The 16,865-nt window shown below is 35.0% G+C and overlaps 1 protein-coding gene across 1 annotated transcript in view; it reads right to left on the bottom strand.

Annotated features, from left to right (window-relative positions):
- Positions 1–890: 890 nt before the first annotated feature.
- The window catches only part of SERINC1 (serine incorporator 1), a 34,408-nt gene continuing 18,433 nt past the window's right edge, over positions 891–16,865 (bottom strand). Inside the window, exons 3-10 of the mRNA XM_004011156.4 lie at positions 14,417–14,586; positions 8,280–8,359; positions 7,924–8,061; positions 5,986–6,155; positions 5,788–5,878; positions 4,133–4,277; positions 3,784–4,014; positions 891–2,462 (exon numbers count right to left, since the gene is read on the bottom strand). Of these exons, the coding sequence (XP_004011205.1) occupies positions 2,327–2,462; positions 3,784–4,014; positions 4,133–4,277; positions 5,788–5,878; positions 5,986–6,155; positions 7,924–8,061; positions 8,280–8,359; positions 14,417–14,586 (1,161 nt within the window). The 3' untranslated portion in view covers positions 891–2,326. The remainder of the gene's footprint in view (positions 2,463–3,783; positions 4,015–4,132; positions 4,278–5,787; positions 5,879–5,985; positions 6,156–7,923; positions 8,062–8,279; positions 8,360–14,416; positions 14,587–16,865) is intronic.

Here is a 16,865-nt window from a genome sequence, read left to right as displayed (position 1 = left end):
TTTTTGTTACAGTTCTTTGAAAAATGCCATTGATAATTTCACAGGGATTGCACTCAATCTGTAAACTGCCATGGGTAGTATAATAATTCTACAATGTTGATTTTATGTCTTAAAACATGGTATATCTTTCCATCTGTTTTTGTCTTCATTCCCTTCATCAGTGTCATAAGGTTTCAGAGTACAGGTCTTTTGCTTCCTTAGGTGTTTTATTCTTTCTGATATGAACGTAAGTGGGATTATTTCTCTAATTTTTCTTTCTGGTATTTTGCTGCTATGGGATAGAACATTTTTTTAATAAGTTTTTTTTTTTTTTTAATACTGAAGTGTCAGAAAAAAGCAGCATCAATTGGCATCTCAGGAAAAAAGGCCTGGAGGACACAGAAGTCTAGAATATCTATCAAATGAATTAAAATTATTCTCCAGACTTAACTGGTCTAGTTCTTCTAGGAGAATAACACTTACATTACCTTTGAGATCCACTTCAGGGGTTATTAACAGAGAACCAAAAGGGTGGCTCAGAGGTTAAAGCGTCTGCCTCCAATGTGGGAGACCCGGGTTCGATCCCTTGGTCGGGAAGATCCCCTGGAGAAGGAAAAGGCAACCCACTCCAGTATTCTTGACTGGAGAATCCCATGGATTGAGGAGCCTGGTGGGCTGTAGTCCACAGGGTCACAAAGAGTCGGACACGACTGAGTGACTTTACTTACTAAAAGGGTAAAGACCACCTTAAAAACAATTCAGTTTTTTCAAGACAGAAAATGGTCACTAAACCCTCCAATGTCAGTTTTTGTTTTTTTTTAATATACACAGGAAGAAAGTAGTTTGGAGTATTACACCACCTAAATTTGCTAAAATTATATTCTCCAGAATTTAAAAGAATATACTACACATTTTCTCTGAATTCATTTATTTAAAGATAAAACAGCCATTTGAGATCATGGAATACAATACCAACACAATAAAAGGTGAGGAATTGTTATATTTTGCTTACATCAATAAATATCTTAAAAGAAGCAAATGTAGATTTTAAGATTTAAGACACTAATGACACAACTGAGAGTTTCTATCTAAGTTAACAGTGATACTGCTTGATTTTCAAGTTGAAAGATTTTTAATAACCTATATATTTCAATTAGGTGGCAGCAAATAGAACAGCATCTTTTGAGCCAAATAGTATTCTGTTAAGCAGGAGTTTATTTTACAGCAGTCCATCATTCTCCTGGCCTCAGTTTGTGTAGAAGGCATACTAGACATCAGCAATTCACATCACATAAATGATCTACCACTCACAATGGTGCAAAATCTATTATGCATGTATTTGAATAGAAATTATTTTTGAATTCCAGAAAAAATGCCATTTGTGTTTGACAGATGTGGGATTTCCCAGTTTTGCCACTGATCAGCTATCTGAGCTTCAGTTTCTTCACAGTTAAACTTTTGACAGAACAAGAAGAAACTGAAAAATAGGCTTTAATAGCCTTCAGTTTATCAGCTCTGATTTTCAAAACAAACTTTCAAAGTGATTTTCAACCTCCTTCTAACCTATGATTATCCTTTTCAAAATCTTTGTCCAAATCCTTCTCAGAGTTCCTAACTTCTCCACTGAACACATTTTAACACATCTGCATGTGTTTATAATGACCAAAACAAAGTTCATTATGTTAGTATGAAAGACTACCTGTATTCAGGGTACATTACAACCTACCCAGGTATTCAATTTAGTACCCACCACTAGCAAATCTCTGAAATTTCTGTGTCTCCGTCTCCACCATAACCTACACTGTTGTCAATCAAATACTCCATACCTGTGTATGTTCCTTACCTTCATATCAAGGGAAAAATCTGAAAAGTTTTTAGAAAATTGGCATTTGTGACTTGTTTATACAATTTTTACAATTTTAGGACAGCCATGTTCTTTGCAGTATCCTGTAGGACAAGGCATCAAATATTTCAAAAGGCAGCCATACATTTTTTTGTATTTTTCTAAAACAGCTTATGTTCTAACACAATTTAAAAATCAAACTGCCAAGCAGTTTTGTTTTTACTCTTTTCACAGGTACAGAGCAGAGAATAAACCTAACAATGTCCACTTCTCCTAACTTACCACCAACATACTCATACAACTCTTGATTCATTCTAAAATGCATATTGATGCGCTTGGCAAGACTATAATGAATAAAATGGCAAGCGGTAAATCTAATTCATGCCAGAAGACTGGAGAAGTTACATGGGAAGCACACACATACACAACTTCACAAAAGTTGGGAATACTGCTGACTTCAAATAAATGATGATCAAAGTGAGACTTTCATGCCTCAAGTCCCATTCAGTCAAAATCACGATTTGTAAGAACAAGTGGTGCCACCAGTGTCCAAACATACAGCACAATGCCAATCCAACTAGAAGAGATTTTCACCCAGACAGCTGTCCACTGACTTTTCATCTCACGAGAAGGCTCATACCTAATATTTAAGGAAAACAGAAAGCAGAGAGAAGTTGGATTATTGGTCACCAAGCCAGCAGGTTTCCTTATTTTAGAAGTATTCTTTGTATATAACCTGTGATAACAGATATGTAGTTGCTGGACTATCTCTGTTGCCTTGTTTTCCATACCACTTTGACAGCTAATACGAAGGTTAAAAAAAAAAAATCTCCTTTAAGGGAGCAGAAGACATAGGCCTGTGAAGTAGTTCCTTTACATAATGCTCAGAGAATCTGTATGTATCTCTGGCTCACTAATTAATGGAACAGCAGAGAAAGGGAGTCTGACCTCTGGATAAATGAAACATTATTTAACAAAGACTTATCAATTCTAAACTGTACAAAGAACATAATTTGTTCAAAGTATATACATGAGCTCCCCTCCAGTATATACAGGAGCTCCCTCCACCTTCTCAGATTTAAGAAACTGGGAAGGAAATATATCCCAAATTTAGCTGATTTTTATGTTGATGAAACGTAACAAAAATACCTGACAGCCAAAGCTGTGAATTACTGAGAATTATTTGGAATAGTTCTTGTACCTTAATATGCTGCAGTGTAGGAATTTTTAAGTATATATATATTTTTTCAATAATAAATGCCAGCAGAGGCTGATCTCAAACAAATGAATCTTTTTTTTTTTAACATCTTTTGCTGGTATTCAAAGTTTTCTTACAAATTGTTAAGGACATTATGCATTAAAGAGTATTAAAAATAGAACTACCCTAACTATACAGTTCAACTTGAATCTTCAATCTTTCAGCAATCCTTTGAACTAAATCAGAATTTTTAAAGACAAAATATAAACCACTACCTTCCTCTTAACAAAAAGAGGTTTATCAGTTTTGAAGTAATATAAAAGCAAAAATTAGTTTTAAAGGATGCTAAGAATCCATCTGTGTTAATATATTCACACTTCAATTTTGAAATCCTCAAAGCTTTTAATGACAAAGTTTGAACAAAAACAGTTAAAAAAAGGTATCTTTTTCTACACTATGTTGGGAACTAGTTAGTCTGTATTAGAAATCACTGTGTTTGATCCCCGTCAACATGTACTTCCCTAAGCAATGTGGTAGGTTTGTGAAACTTTATTTCAGTCTTTTAAGATCTGGAACTATTTTAATGACTGTTATTGCTAAAGCAAGGAAATAAAGTCTGCATTTCTCATACTGATCTCACTATTCATTTAAATTCTGAAATATATTGGAGGATAAAAAGTACTCAATACCACGTTTTTACAATGGAATCACAAAAAAAGCCACCCAAATTTCCACATGGAAAGTTTTCATAAAACGTAAGTACCTGTACCAGTTGGTAAGGGTCATCATGATATAGAGCGAAGCCAGGAACAGCATGAAGTGAAAGAAGGAGTAACTGTAAGTGACACCATCCCTCTCATTATCTACGGCTCGGTGAACATCATCACCATCCTCAAGTGATCCCTCATTTCTGGCTCCACCATCTTCTATTAGTGTTGATTCATCGCTTGTTAGAGTCAGTTTATTAACCTGACTGTTGTTTGAAGTACGGATGCTACATGAAAGACAGTTTAAAAAGAAAGGGGAAAAAAAAAGGAATTTAAACACAACGTTCATATATGAATAATAGCTGGACTTCGCTTCAAAAAAATAAAACCCATAATTTCTCCTACCTTGAATAAAATACACACAGTAAAAAGAGGATTAGTCCAATAATTCCTTGAGTATGCCACCACTGTACAGACTGCCCCTCCTTTGGGATAGTGCTTGTTGTATTATATCCAATTATGTTCAGTAGACTTGGGTTACATTCTGTTTCTATAATGTAAATTAGGGTCAAATTAAAATGTTAGAAAAGTACAAAAAATTTTTCAGAGGACAGTATAGTTCCTTTTAACTCTTTATACACTGGCAAACTCAAAAAACTGTTAGAAAAAGGCACAAACAAAATAAGACAACTTGTATTTATTAATAATGAGACCTTTTACATTATATAATGCTAGTTTTATCGAACTGGTTGAAAAGCAATTTCATTTTCAACCTCATGCAGGAATTGAGACATTTAAGCTTTTTACTGATCAGGAAATTGGTGAAATTAGTAAATTTTTTACTTTATAGTAAAGCTCAAGCAGAGTTAAGAATAAAATTCAGATATCCTAAACTAAGATGCACTGCATTTTCTGTTATATACTATGAAATAACAATTGTGATTTTATGAAGTTTATCAACTTGTCAAACTACATTGTTATATAAGCAAGATAGTTTACACATAAAATCAGTTACTAGAGTTTTAGCAAATAGTTTGTGGAAATGAGTACATAAATCATAGTGACCTAATGCTTCTTCAGCCTCTCAACTCTTGCAAGAAAGAATTAAAATGGGGTTGGTATTCACTTAAGTGTCCCAAATATGTTTTTTACCTCCCACAATGCCAGATATGTCAATTGCCACCTTATCACTGAAAAATGATTTTTATCTTGAAGCCACTTGTATAAGGATAATCCCTAAAGCAAATTCCTATTAATTTTTTTCTAGACACTTACTGGACAAAAATAAGGAATCTTTCTCTAGTACACTAAAAAAACTTTTTATCCAACTAGTGATAAAACACTTATGAAATTTATAAATGGAATGAAATCTAAGAGTCAGAAAACTTTTTTCTGTCAAAAATTCTGTAATTTTTCTGAGGAAATGAGACTATTTTTTCCCTTTTCAAAAAATAGTATAGCTGACCCTTGAACAAGCAGATTAGCAGTAGCAACCCACAACACAATTGAAAATCTGCATGTTACTTTATGGCTGGCCTCTATATTCCAACCTTTCATACTAGCAATTTTTATCTATGGATTCAACTAAATGCAGACTGTACTGCAGTACATTTATTTTCCAATTTGTTTCACCCCAAATAACATATATGGGCTTATACTTCCACAAAATGCAGTAAAACTGGCCTATAAAAAGATTACAAAGACCAATTACATTCACCTGTAAGGTAATCACAGACAAAAAGAACTTTAAAAAATCTATACTAATTAAAACAGACTCGACAAACATTTTAATAGTTTTTAATTTTACATATACTATCACATGCACCATACAAATCAGGCATATTTCTTGTAATTTTCCTATAATTTCTTATAGATTTGTTAGTGAAGGAAGAAACTAAGGGAAAAAATATAGCAGTACATCAAAGATGAAAATGGTATGAGAATGAAACATGAGAATTCTCTTCATTCCTCTATGAGCTTAATTTTACAAAACGACAATCTCTGAAAACAAAGCTTGTGGGATTCATGAAAAGAAGCAAATCCAAGCAAACAAAACATACCCGGTTCATTGGTCATAGCAGACCATGTCAAATACATTGTGTAGACTGTAATCACTGAAGACTGTAACAAACCAGATCTTGGTTGTGATTCCTACAAAAAAATAATTAAGCAAAACAGAAAAACATTGCAATCATTCAAGATTTAGGAAACCTTAGAAAAACAGAAGCTTCATAAAGAATGAACTAATCCAAGCTTACTTGGATTTTTGGCAGTATGGACATTATAGAAGCACCAAGGCAGAGGAGCATGTTGACACTGATGAATGCTTTATTTTCTGCACAACTGGCTGGATGAGTATAGTAAACAAAAAACAGGACGATAGCAACTAAAGACAGCAGATAATTCAGGGCTGTAGCTGATAACAAAGCTGTGAAAGAAAGACATTTTGACAGTTAGATTTTCTCACTAATATTAGGAATGAGGCATATGGCTTGCTTTAAAAACAATCTTATTTTATTCAAAAATATTATTTTAAGCAACATTTTATCAGCATTACACAGCCTATAAAAGCAGTTAAAGATTTAATTCTGGCCTCTACCACATTAAGACTTTCGTAGCCTTTACACGTGTGCATGCAAGCTCCGTCACGTCTGCCTCTCTGCAACCCCATGGACTATAGCCCATCAGGCTCCTCTGTCCATGGAATTTTCCAGGCAAGAATACTGGAATGGGTTGCCATTTCCTACTCCAGCCTTTACACACAGCTCACTATTATGATGCATTTTAAGGGTAATAAAATAATATGACCTTCATTTAAAGAAATATTTACATACAGAGTGTCTAAAACACATTCAGATACATTAGCCATTATTTTCAAAATACAGAAAATTAACTAGGAGACTATTACTCAAGGTTTTTAAGTTATATCATTCAATTGTAAGCAGCGCATTAAGAAAATTATTTTGTTAATGCTAAGCCCACAGAACAATGCTTTATCAACTAAAATCTTTAAAAAAAAACTATTCAAGTTGTCATTATTTAATAAGACAACCTAAGCTGCTTCTATCACACACACACTTTTAATTTTCACATCAATGTATGCTTAATATGAATGTATTCATGTAGATATGACTCACTAACAAGTACTCTATCAGACAAATATTTATTGAATACCTACAAAGGCCCTGGGGATACAGCAGGCAAGAGCCAGAGACTCTTACATTAGATTTAACATTAAAAAATGAAACATTCTGTGTAAGTAAATTTTCCAAATGATTAAAGCTTATTTTTTTAATATCAAATTCTTTAACCACTGAGATCAAATATCACAAACTAGTTGTATGAAAGAAAATATGAATATAGCAGATATGCTGACTTAGTTTTCACTCTGATTTAAAAATATTTTTAAAATATTTACAATATTTTTTAGCTGACGCTCAGACTATTTCACATAAAAATCCAGATCTATGGGTTCTTTTGAAAAACTTCAGAAAAATTAAGCAACACTGGGCTCACATTTCCACAAGGCAATTACTGGATGGAGCTAAGCAGTGTAATGGCCTTCACACTCTAATTCACCACAGTCCCTTTCATTTGCAAAAGGACTGAAAATGCAGTTTCTCCTCCCTCATGTGTGCCACCAGTTGTAAGCACCCGGATTTTGATTCTTGTTTTAGAGTAAACCATAGGACTCAACCTCATCATTATAAACACACATTACATACACTACGATAATAAACTCCCTAAGGTGTCACACATAAAGGCATTCTTTGCACTTATATAAAATGCTTCAGAGTTGTTTCTTTTTCCGGCTTGCTGATGTTTCAGAATTGTACCACTGTTTGTTAGATCATCTATTTCTAGTAGTCCTCATCTCTTTAATATTTTACTTTTTACCCTTTTACTTAGAAGCCTCCCAGGAAATCAGGCTATAAAATATGCATACACTCAGCAATATGCTTTGGAAATTCTATGTTAGCCATTCCCAGTCTTTTGGATGATTGCCTTGTTCTTGGGTATGTTCCTAGCTGACATGCAACATACAATGTGACAGGATGCCACTCGCAAACTTAAACTAAAAAACCTCTTCACAGTAAATTCTACCATAAAAATCATGACTTCCCCACAGTCTACTACCTGCTTTCACTTTCAAAGTTCAACTATCTTGAAGATGTTCTATAAGACAAAAAACTTACCCGCATACCAACATCTGGAGTTCCCCTCTTCCATTTTTTCAACCCATGATTCATTCCACGAATGGGCAAAATCAATAAGTAAGACTAGCTGTATGAGAATGAAGCAAAAGGCACCTGCCATGCCTACATAAAACCACACTGAAAGGAGAAAAAAATTTAAAAAAATCACAAGTGAGTGACTGCTTCACTTTTTATTGTTTCCACAATCAATACACTGAAAGAAAAATAAAATTTTACATAGATGTCTTGACTGAGGAAGGAAAACACAAAACAAATAGTTATAGTTCCAGGCAACAATTATTTTTAATTTCCTTATAAAATATCAACATCACACAAAGAAAAAAAAGATTTCTTACCAGTTGTAAAAGTTCCTTCTGGAATGAAGAAGGCCCCAATAATAATTGCAATTGCTGCAGCAAATTTAAAGAACCAGAATCTAAAACAAATTATTTTTTATTAGTAAATAATTCATTCAACAAGTGGTTTCATATATGAAATCTTTTGAGAGCTGCTCTTAAAAAATAGCTACACTTTATTGTGACTACTCTATTCCACCTGAGGATATCCTGAAAACGAGAAGACACCACATGTCAATTATTTTGTTGTGGTGTTGTTTGGTCACTCAGTGTCCAGCCCTTTCTACAACCCTATGGACTGCAGCCTACCAGACACCTCTGTTCATGGCATTTTCCAGGCAAGAATATGCAAGGGGTTGCCATTTCCTTCCCCAGGGGATCCTCCTCATCCAGGGATCAAACCCACATCTCCTACACTGGCAGGCAGATTCTTTACCACTGAGCCACCAGGGAGGCATGGCTGTTTTAATTCATTCTAATAAATGAGAATATTAGATGCATTTCACAGGTTTACTTAAATGAGTGAGATAATATATGGAAGTGTAAATAAGGCACACTGTACAAAGGAATAGGTTTTGAAGACACAAAAGTCTGGAAAACAGATTTCCAGTAGCAAGTCAGATGAACTGAAACAACCAGAAAAGACATAATATCTTCAGAATTCTAACACAGAAAGAGTAGGAAGTGCAAAGGAGGTGCCCAGAATCCAAAAAAACCCCCAAAGTAACAGATTAATAACTCCAGCTGAAGACAACTAGCAAAAATCTGAGGTGTCTGCTACTTCATATATGAAAGCAGCAATGCAAAACTATAAGGAATATGAACATTTCACCACCAGAAGATAACGATAATCCTACAATGACTGATGATAAAGGCATAAAAATCTTGCAATCTAGCAGATAAAGAATTCAAGATAGTTGTTCTGAGGAAACTCAATGAGCTACAAGAAAATACAAAAATAATTCAATGAAAACAAGCAAAAAACACTAAATTTAACCAAGAGATAGAAATCATAGAAAAGAACCAAATATATTCTGAAGCTTAAGAATTCAAGAAAAGAAATGGAAAAAAAAAAAGTAATAGAGATCTTTAGAAGTGAAAGTAAAAGTCGCTCAGTCGTGTCCGACTCTATGCGACCGCATGGACTGTATAGTCCATGGAATTCTCTGAGCCAGAATACTGGAGTGCGTAGCCTTTCCCGTCTCCAGGGGATCTTCCCAACCCAGGGATTGAACCCAGGTCTCCCACATTGCAGGCGGATTCTTTACCAGCTGAGCCACAAGGGAAGCCCAGAGATCTCCAGAAGGGTAGATCAAATGGAAGACAGAAAAACTGGACAGGCATTGTGATATAACCCAATCAGGGGTGAACTGAGAAAAAAATGAAAAGGAGGGAAGAAAGCCTCAGTAATATATGGAATTTAAATATTAGAATGATCAGGGTTTCAGAAGAAGAGAAGGGGGCAGAAAGTTAATTTAAAGAAATAATATCTGAGAACTTCCTAAATCTGGACATGAACATCAAAGTTCACAAAGCTAGTAAGATCACAGTATCATCATCTCAATGCAAAAAAAACCTTTAGGATAAAACTGTCAAAAATCAAATACAAGAAAATCCTAAAAGTAGCCAGAGGGGTCCAAAGCAAGAGATTCTGATCTACATTAGGCTCTCAGTGGATTTCTCAGAAAATCTATAGGCCAAGAGAGAGCAGAGTGACTTTGAGTGACATACTCAAAGTGTTGAAAGGAAAAAACCACCAGCCAAGATTACTCTGTCCAGCAAAGTTATCCTTCAGATATGAAAGAGAAATAAGGCTTTTCCCTAAATCCAAAGAATTCACCACCACTAACCTGTCTTGTAAAAAATGGTAAAAGGAATTCTTCAGACTGAAATGAAAAGACATTAATTAATAACACGAAAGCCTACAAAAGCATACAACACACTGGTAAAAGTAAATACACAGATTCATAAAAGTCTAATTCTTTAACAGGGTGGTGTGTTAAGTGAACTGTAGTAAAAAGATTTTAAAAAGTATTAAAACACAATGAGTATTATAAAAGGTAAATTGTGACATCAAAAAAATAAAAGGAATAAATATGTAGGGCTATTTTATGCATTTAAAGTTGCTATCAGCTTAAAATTAACTTTTATCAAAAAGCTAGAGTAGATAAGATAGAGAAGCAGAATATACCACTAGTTTACAAAGAAAATCACCAATTTACATAGGTGTTAACAGAGAAAAAAGAAACGATGAAAATACAACCAACCAGACAACAATGACTAACATATGGCATTAACAAGTCCTTACAAATCAATAATTATGCTAATGGAGTGAATTTGCTAACCAAAAGCCAGTGGCTGGATGAATAAAACAAACTGAAAAAGACAAATGGAATCACATTTGTGGATGTGAAAAATAGTTAAAATGTCCATAATACTCAAAGCCACCTTTCAATTCAAAGTACTCCCTAAAAAAATTTCAATGTCATTTACAAAAACTCAGGAAAAAAAAAATCCTAAAGTTTGTATGTAACTTTGAAAGACCCCAAATAGCCAAATCAGTCATGAGAAGCAAGAACAAAACTGGAAATATCACACTTACTCCTTTCAAACTATACTACAAAGCTATACTAATTAAAACAGTAATAACATAAAAAATAGACACACAGATCAATGGAACAGCAGAGAAGGCAATGGCAACCCACTCCAGTCCTCTTGCCTGGAAAATCCCATGGATGGACCTGGTGGGCTGCAGTCCATGGGGTCTCAAAGAGTTGGACATGACTGAACAACTTCACTTTCATGCACTGGAGAAGGAAATGGCAACCCACTCCAGTGTTCTCGCCTGGAGAATCCCAGGGACGGGGGAGCCTGGTGGGCTGCCGTCTATGTGGTTGCACAGAGTCGGACATGACTGAAGCGACTTAGCAGCAGCAATGAAACAGAAGAGTAATAAACCCTTGCATTTTGGATCAACTAATATTTGACATGGGAGTCAAGAATATTCAGTAGGAAAGGACAGTTTCTCCAACAGTTTTGGGAAAGCCATTAAAAACCACATACAGAAAAATGAAACCAGACTCCTTTCTTACACCATTCACAGAATCGACTCAAACTGAATGGAAGACACTTAACACATTATTGGAGAAGGCAATGGCACACCACTCCAGTACTCTTGCCTAGAAAATCCCATGGATGGAGGAGCCTGGAAGGCTGCAGTCCATGGCGTCGCTAAGGGCTGGACACGACTGAGCGACTTCACTTTCACTTTCATTCACTGGAGAAGGAAATGGCAACCCACTCCGGTGTTCCTGCCTGGAGAATCCCAGGGACAGGGGAGCCTGGTGGGCTGCTGTCTATGGGGTCGCACAGAGTCGGACACGACTGAAGTGACTTAGCAGCATCAGCAACACATTATTGACTGGAGATGTATTAACATGTCTTTTGTTACCCGAGTTGACTAGGAGATGAATCATATGCTTTTAGAGGGCCATACAATTAACATCACAGTGTTTAGTTAGAGCTTAGTCATTACAGACTTATAATTGTTTTCATTCACATTTCCCTGTTAGGGTTCTGCTCCAGTTTTGTGTATGTTACAAACACAAGCTTATGACCAAAAATTTTTCAAAAATGATGCATAATGAAATTTTGAACAAAGAAGAATTTTTTGGTGACTTTTATGCAGATACTTTCTCTGACTGTCCAAGCAACATAAATACTAGTATCTCAGAAGATGACAGTTCTTCAGAATATAGTTCTGACTCAGACAATATGAATATTAGACCAACAAAAAGACAAAATAAACCTTAGTGATTGATTCTGACATGCAAAGTGAAAATGAAATGCATGATGCTTTTTTACAGGTCAGGTGTAACTACTGAAAGTAATAATCTGCAAAATGTTAATTAAATAACAGAACTATCAGGTCAACAAAAATAAAAATTGCCAGGCACAGGCCTATGTTTCCAGCAAAAATCCCCTAGTCAGTGAGTTAAGATCTGATACCATAAAAGTTACTTGGAAGATACTGATACTGGGAAGAAGGAAATAAGGAAGAAACTCCCTGACATTAGTCTGGGCAATGAGTTTCTGGGGGAGACAACAAAAGTACAAACAACAAGGGTAAAAATCAAACCAGTGGGAATACTTCAGACAAAAGACCTTCCACAGAAAAAACGGAACAATCAACAAAATGAAGAGACAACCTATAGGAGAAAATATTTGCAAACCAAGTATCAAAATGTGGTTAATATCAAGTTAACTATATAAAGAACCCATACAACTCAATAATTTACAAAAAACAATTAAAAAATGGACAAAACTAAATATTTTTCCAAAGAAGGCATACAAATGGCAAACATGCATCTGAAAAGGTGCTAAACATCATTAATCATCAGAGAAATGTAAATCAAAACCACAGAATGGCCACCAAGATGGTAAGAAACAACAAACGCTGGTGACAGCGTGGTGAAATAGGAATTCTTAGGCACTGCTAATGGGCATGTGCACTAATTCAGCCACTATGGAAAACAGTATGAAGGTTCCTGAAAAAATACAAAAACGGAACCGCCATACAGTCTGGCAATCCTACTTCTAGGTATATATCCAAAGAAAGGGAAAACAGGGCACTGAAAAGGTATCTGCTCATCCATGTTTACGGCAGAATATTCCTGACTCGCAGATACAGAAACAACCAACAGTGGGCACCAACAGACGAATAGAGAGACCACAGTATAGAGACACAATGGAATATTATTCAGCCACGAAAAATAAGGAAATCCTATCATTTGCAACATGATCCTAATGGACCTTCAGGGAATTATGCTAAAATGAGATAATCCAAATTAAAAAAAAAAATTATATTACCAAAATGTGGAATCTGAAAAAAAAAAATGTACTTTAAAGTTGCTAAGAGATCTTAATTGTTCTCATCACAACTAAGAAATATATGTGACGTGACAGAAGTGTTAGCTAATATATGATGGTAATCATATTGTAATATATAATACATATGAAATTAACATTTTGTACACTTTAAACCTAACACAATATCATCAATTATATTGCAAAAAAAAAAAAAAACCATTAGCATGATGTAAGAGTGCTTAGTACATACTTTGAGAAGAATGTTATCACAGGAAATGATTGTGATAGTCATCCTGTAATGTATTTTGAGAGTTGTTTAAAAATACATTTAATAAAGATGTTTTAACAGTGCAAAAAAATTAAAATTAAAAATCAAAACAACCTATGACTAAGAGAATTTAAAAAAAAATCAATCTGGCACAAAACATCATTTTTCATTAATATTTTATTTGATTCTTCCCATCTTTGATAGTGTATGTTAATAGATAAGCAATATCAGATACTTAAAGCTATTTTTATTTATGGAGTGGAACAGTGATAAAATTCAAAACATTCAATACTGAGTATGAGATGCATTGCTCTGTATTAAAGGCGACTGACAAAAAGGAACCTTGAAGTGTCTAGGTTGTCCAGTATAACTGTTTAGAAAATCAACCACCTTGTTTCAAAGCAATCAAGTTTTTCACTTTGGCTGCACTGCACATGTAAAGAACTGAGTTCAGTTTTACATAGTGAGATTGGCCTACAGAAGGCTAAGAGGAGGAAGAATAAGCTCATTAGTCACAGATGTGATAAATCTTCTTTTCAGGATGAAAACATGGTTGAACCTTGAACAATGCTAGGGTTAGGGACTCCAACTCTCTGCATGGCTGAAAATCCACCTCTAACTTACAGTCAGCCCTCTGTATCAGAGGTTCCTCATTTGTGAATTCAGTCAATCAGAGATCATGGAGTGTGTTAATACCATAGTTATTAACTGTTGGGAAAAAATCTCTAAGTGGACCTGCACAGTTTACACCTGTTTGTTCACAAGTGTAAACTTTACTAATTATGCACAGCAATAAGTGACTCAAATCCACTATTTAGTATTTATATTTCTAAATTCTGACATTCTCTGATAGAGACAAGAGGATTTTCTTACTTTGTCATTCATGAACAAAATAATTCTGCAGATTGTTCAAGTTTATTTTAAACTTTCTTTAGACAGACTCAAAATTACTGAGAAAAGACTACCCAGACTTTAAAATGAAGGTTATTAAAATACTTACCCATTGTGTACTGCAGCTCTAGGATCACTGCTGCTCTTCACTTTGATCATTAAGAGAGAGAGAAGAAGATAGAACATAGCCAAGCCGAAGCACAAACGGTATACAGCTTTATAGCCAACCAGAATACTACAAGGGACCATTCCTTTCTCATTCTCACAAAATCCAGGAATCTGAAAAAACAAGAATTTCTAATCTAGAATTTTTTCAAGGAAAAATGACAATTCTGTGTAATTAAATAGCTTAAGGTTCAGAAAACTGATGTTCGCTTTTTACAGTTTATGCTGAAATGTAATCATGGTAAGTCTACACACTTTCATAAACAGAAGTTTAACCCTTTTTTCACTTTATATGCACACAGGATAAACTACAAATGCCAATCCTAAAGTGAATGCTTATTTTAACTTGCAGACTTATTCAAGTTTATTCTAAGCTTTTTTAGAACTTACATTTCACTGTGATATGCTGAATCACATATACAAAAGAAAAACACAATCAATAAAAGTTTAAAGAATTACAGAGTAATTCAATCAGTTTCTAAATACTAAAGAGAACAATGATGGCTTTTCAAAGCCAATGCTATTAAATTCATTCTGAGATCTGGTCCCTGATTCTACAAATATTATTTTTGATAATGGATAGATCTGAAAGTAAAGTTAAAGTGAAAGTCGCTCAGTTGTGTCCGATTCTTCGTGACCTCACGGACTGTCCATGGAATTCTCTAGACCAGCATACTGGAGTGGGTAGCCTTTCCCTTCTCCAGGGGATCTTCCCAACCCAGGGCTAGAACCCAGGTCTCCCACACTACAGACGGATTCTTTACCAGCTGAGCCACAGGGAAGCCTAAGAATACTGGAGTGGGTAGCCTATCCCTTCTCCAGTGAATCTTCCAGACCCAGGAATTGAACCAGGGTCTCCTGCACTGCAGGTGGATTCTTTACCAACTGAGCTATCAGAGATAGAATTGGATTAACAGCAAAAGGGTTGGCTGTATTTTTATTTTTCTAACTTAAAATCTTGATAAAGACTGAAGACCATTTCAGAAAATCACACTAGAAACAGTACAAGGAAGTATTTTCAAAATATTTTTAAGTGAAATAAATGAGTGAAACAAACTAATAGTTTCAACTAAAACCATTCATAAGAAGTCAACTGGTTCCATGACAAAACCATTTTGCTTATACCCAGGACTTAAGTAAAATTAACTGAGCATCTATTTATGGCATGTACAATGCTACGTTCACAACTGTGATAAGCTCATTTTCCAAACTTGCATGATTTTTCTTTATCCCAAAGTCAAAAGCAGATAATCATGGTTTAAAATGCAAGTTATCTAACATAAATACTTTCTCAATCTCAAATTTTCTATTGTCATTCATCTTTCCTTGGAGGAAAACTAACTTTTATATGCTGTCTCTGGATCACATTCTCTCTCATCTCTTACGAGTTAGATCCCTTATGACTTCTCAAAAAGCAAATGATTAAATCTCTCCATTCTAAAATGTTTTAAACTCAGCCTCCCTCTAACACTTGCCATCTTCATCACAAAGATCCTCAAGTTAGCAGTTTATACTCACTGGATATGTTTCCTCACAGCCATATAACTTTCCCTCCCAAACCTCCTAGGTCCAGCATTCTTAAAACTACAGCTTTTTTAAGACACTAGACATATACTGGTTGTCAAATCCAATGGCTACTACTTAATCCTCATACTCCTTTACACCATTTTTACAGACATTATTATCCTGTCATTCTCAAAGCTCTGTTCCTAAGATCTACAAAACATGTTTTTGGTTCGCTTCTTTCACTGTTCCTTTAGAGCTTCCCTTTCTCCACCAACCCCCTTCTGTCAAATTTCTAGCTCTGCTCACTCCAAATCATCCTCCTCTTCAGCATGTGCTGCCACAGTCTGAACTTCATCTCTATCCCTGGTTTGACTGACACACTTGAATTTTTCACTTCCTGTTGGACACATACAGAGATACAAACGTAGTGACGTACCGCCAAGACAACATACTATGAACTGAACTAGATTATATTCTCCCAATCTTCTTTCACAACCTGACTCCCTGGTGCAGGGGCGCAGGAGGAGGGCGGAGGGCAGGGCAGGTGATAAGTTTAATAAAATACCTTTTTTTTTCTTTTTCTTAGTTAACAGCAACAGTTTCCTCTCAGTTATCTAGGATCAGAACCTCATTTATTATTCTATCACTGCCTATATTTAAGTCCAGATCCAGTCAATTCTATGTTCAAGGAATCTATTTCAGGCGCTCTATGTCCTTCTTGATTACATCATTTTAACAGCCTCTACACTTAACTGCTTGCCTTTTTTCCTAATTATCGAATAAATCTTCCTAAGGCATACATACTTGGCTCAAAAAGCTTTTATCCTCATTCTGCTTCCTGTTTTTCAATTTCTGTATATAAAAATTTCTTGATTCTTAGAATGCCA

The sequence above is a fragment of the Ovis aries genome, chromosome 8 (assembly GCF_016772045.2).
Source record: "Ovis aries strain OAR_USU_Benz2616 breed Rambouillet chromosome 8, ARS-UI_Ramb_v3.0, whole genome shotgun sequence".
NCBI classification, from domain to species: domain Eukaryota; kingdom Metazoa; phylum Chordata; class Mammalia; order Artiodactyla; family Bovidae; genus Ovis; species Ovis aries.
Note: the sequence above shows the minus strand (reverse complement) of the source record. Positions and strands in the feature narration are given on the sequence as shown.